General features: G+C 35.8%; 1 protein-coding gene across 1 annotated transcript; it reads right to left on the bottom strand.

Annotated features, from left to right (window-relative positions):
• Window positions 1–1139: 1139 nt before the first annotated feature.
• Window positions 1140–2041, bottom strand: LOC149259856 (uncharacterized). Its single transcript, XM_089377803.1, has 2 exons — window positions 1702–2041; window positions 1140–1593 (listed from the first exon to the last, which is right to left on the bottom strand). The coding sequence occupies exons 1-2, from the start codon at window positions 1980–1982 to the stop codon at window positions 1479–1481; spliced, it is 396 nt and encodes a 131-aa protein (XP_089233929.1). The 5' UTR covers window positions 1983–2041; the 3' UTR covers window positions 1140–1478.
• Between the last annotated feature and the right edge of the window lie 1793 nt (window positions 2042–3834).

The raw sequence follows: 3834 nt of genomic DNA, 5'->3' as shown, positions 1-3834 counted from the left end.
TTTTATGATTATGATTAATCATAGATTTAATTTGTAATTAATTGAATTAACAATTTTATATTTAATTTCAATTTTTTATAAATGTTTTGTTAACTTAATTGTTAAAATCATGTATTTGCCTTTAGAGGGGTACATATTCACATGTAAAGGAATATAAAATATATACACTTTTATGAATTAAATCAATTTAAATTTATTTTAAACCTCAATTTATCAATTCTCAGAAAGATCAATTTTGTCAATGTGGAAATATTTTTTTTATCATTTAATTCCAATTCATGTATTAATTTCTTCATTTAAAAAAATGCACACATTAGCAAATTTAATCCCTCTCAATGATTTCAAATAGATCTAAGTTGATTGGTGAACAATTTATTTCCCCAACTCATTTAAGTGTGCTAAGACATATTGTAACTGACCATTTATATAATCTATCAAAATTACTTGTTTCTCTAAATATTCTCATTAATATTAAAAACAAAAACTAAATTAATTTAAAATATTTAATTTTATTTCATGATAAATAAAAAAAATGATTTTCAATTATTTAAAAAATAAAAGTATTTTATATTAAACTATATAATAATTATAATTTAAATAAAACATTGAATTAATATATAGAAGTTCCCTCGTTTGCAAAACATGTGAAACAATATTAAACAATAAAAAAATATAAAATTTTATATTAAATAATTTTTTAGAAGGTAAGTGTTGATTATTCAACCTATAGTAAATTGGGATCACGAGAAATACTTTTTTCAAAGACGAATCTCCCATGAAAGAAGTTGTATATATACATCATGGTACAATATTACATCAGAATAGAAGTCATGTATATATACATCATGGTACAATATTACATCAGAATATACCTTACATATGTCATCCAATAATGATTCAGCAATCACATACACTGCACAGCAGCAATGACTCAGCAATCACATATACTGCACAACAACTCACGGGTATGTATCATGGGTCGAACCCAGGTGGAGAGGCTAATAACCAGCCTTCCCATCCACGGGGATAACGATGGCATACACTTTACCCATGTAAATAAATAAGAAAAAGCATTTATCGATCTGTATATAGCACTGCCTACCAAATAATACATAATAATAAGACCCTGGCCATAAAAGTGAAAAACAGACCCAAAGATAAAACTAGTGTTAAGTAAAATTACAGTTAAAGAAAAAGCGTTACCAATCTCAACTAAAATGTCAAATATACCACTAGCCAAACTATATAAACTTCTTAATAATTTGGGAAGATCGTTATTATAGTTATCACGTCTGTCTGCAGACAGTATGCCAATATAAAACAAATCCACACAAATATTTAGTCTGCACTTATTTTCTCAGGCCGCCACTCTCGCTGGGTAAATTGTGTTGTAATCTGCAACGATTGCAATATATTAAAAGTATATATCCCACCCGCAATATATTAAAAGTGTGTATCCCTCCTTTCTGTCGTGAAAATCAGAAGGGAGGAGGCGGCGGTCCCGGTGGTCCAGGCGGAGGCGGTGGCGGCCCCGGCCCAAACAATCCTCCGCAGCAGGCGTCCCATATCCAGCAGCAAAATATAAACGATAAGCTGTTTATCACGCAAAAAAGAAAACAACCAAACCAACTGTGTTAGCTCATCTTTTGCCCTTTCGGCCGCCATGAAAAGCAGAAGAATGGAATAGAATGGAGAGCTTACCACTCTGTAATGCAATCCGGGCCCGGAGGCGGAGGCCCCAGTAGCGGCGCTTCTGGAGGAGGAGCAAAACCCGGAGGCGGAGGAGCAAAGCCTGGAGCGGGCGGGGGAGGGGCAAAACCAGGAGCAGGCGGAGGAGGACCAAAACCAGGAGCGGCCGGTGGAGGGGCAAAACCAGGAGAAGGGGGAGGAGGACCAAAGCCAGGAGCGGGGGATCCAAAACCAGGAGCGGCTGGAGGAGGGCCTTGGAAGTAATTCTGATAACCAGGTCCTGCTGGCCTCATGTTAATTGTCAGTACTGAGCGTTGTATTATGACGATTCCTCTGTGTGATGGGTGTGCACGAGTAAATATATTAAAGCTGAACTACCATTCTACTCCAACTACTCTTCTCCTTGAGAATTTGAAACAGCAGAAAATTTATTTCGCTGTCGGTAATGTTGTGGTCTACAGTTGTTAAAGCAAAGGTACGACTATAAATGTAGAGAATTCTAGATATATCGAAGGCACTTTTCTCTTTCTGTTATTTTCTTTGATAAAGAATGAGTTTTAAATAAAACACTTTGAAGATCGCAATATCCATTTCTTAGATGCGAACCTGGCAAAGTTGGGGTACCAGCTTTCTTCGATATAATTTCGTTTTTTAATAGAAGTTCTATTTTTTTTTAAGATAATTTAATGATTAAATACTTGTTTTATCTTTAAAGGCTGCAGAGTTAAAATCAATGGAGATAGACTAGATAAAATGTGAACAGAATTGAAAAAGAAGGAGATGTAGCTCACAGGTGAGATGTAGCTCACAGCCTGGAGACTACACTCAGAACAGAGAGATCACTCTCGTACACTCTATTATTCATCAATGAAAGATTACATCATTTAAGTACAACACTAGGAATTAGGAAGTTGTAACCAAACCCCTAAACTCTAGGAACTAATCCTAAACTAGGGAGATACGTTACAACTATGTAACTATTTTCTCCATTAATACAAAATAATATTAATTATTTTCAACTCCCCCCATTAATGGAGAAAGGGTTGTCCTGAACTCCTAGCATCCTTAAACAATTCAAACTTCACACGTGCAAGTGGCTTTGTAAAAATATCAGCCATATTGTCACAAGTTTTACTATATTCAACAGTAATTTCTTTTGACTGTATCTTCTCTCTGACAAAATGGAACTGAATGTCTATATGTTTGGTGTTTTTGTGAAACACTGGATTGTATGCCAATTTAATGGTACTCTGGTTGTCGCTTTTGATGGAAGTGGGATTCTTCTGTTCTTTTCCTGCATCATTGAGAAGCCTTCTCAACCAGATCGCTTCACACGTCGCTGCACACAATGCTTGATACTCAGCTTCACACAATGACAAGGCTACAATACTCTGCTTCTTGCTGCTCCATGCTATGACCCGGATCCTATGCTGAATGTGTAACCTGTGATGGACCTTCGATCATCCAAGTTACCTGCCTAGTCTGAATCTGAAAAACCTGCTAGAATAACATCAGATGCGTCAGTGTATAAAATGTCATAGTTAACAGTACCACAAAGATACCTCAACACACTTTTTGCTGCTACCCAGTGACTTTCAAGCGGTTTTGACATGAATTGGCTCAACACACTAACAAAGTATGCTAAGTCAGGTCTGGTTGTTGTAAGATATATCAAGATGCCAACTAATTGTCTATACATTGTAGCATCAACTTCTTTAGTGCCATTGTCACTGCTCAACTTCAGATTCTGCTGCAAAGGTGTTGCTGCTGATCTACACTGATCCATACCAAACTTTTCTAACAGATTTCTAGCATACTTCCCTTGGGTAAGAAAAGTTTGCCCAGTTTCTCTGCATACTTCTAATCCCAGACAGTAATGAAGTCTTCCAAGGTCTTTCATCTCAAAAACTTGTGCCATAAGCCTTTTGATTCCTCTGATTAAATCATCTACATCTCCTGTTATAATCATGTCATCTACATACAAAGAAATCAGAATAATCTGCCCCTGCTTATTGTACTTGGTATACAAATTTGGGTCATTCAAACTTCTATGAAAGCCATACTCTAAAAAGAAAGAATCAACCTTTTCATACCAAGACCTGGGTGCTTGTTTTAAACCATATAAAGCCTTTTTCAATCTGCAAA

The sequence above is a fragment of the Pinus tabuliformis genome, chromosome 6 (genome assembly GCF_031772625.1).
Source record: "Pinus tabuliformis cultivar Carrire ecotype Pingquan chromosome 6, CPIR1, whole genome shotgun sequence".
NCBI classification, from domain to species: Eukaryota; Viridiplantae; Streptophyta; class Pinopsida; order Pinales; family Pinaceae; genus Pinus; species Pinus tabuliformis.
The sequence above is the reverse complement of the archived record's forward strand: the minus strand, read 5'-3'. Positions and strand labels throughout refer to the sequence as shown.

Coding starts and splice junctions, on each gene's coding strand:
- LOC149259856 (XM_089377803.1), bottom strand. CDS start 1,982: ATGAGGCCAGCAGGACCTGGTTATCAGAATTACTTCCAAGGCCCTCCT. Junction 1,594..1,701: donor CCGGATTGCATTACAGAGTG/GTAAGCTCTCCA, acceptor CGTGATAAACAG/CTTATCGTTTATATTTTGCT.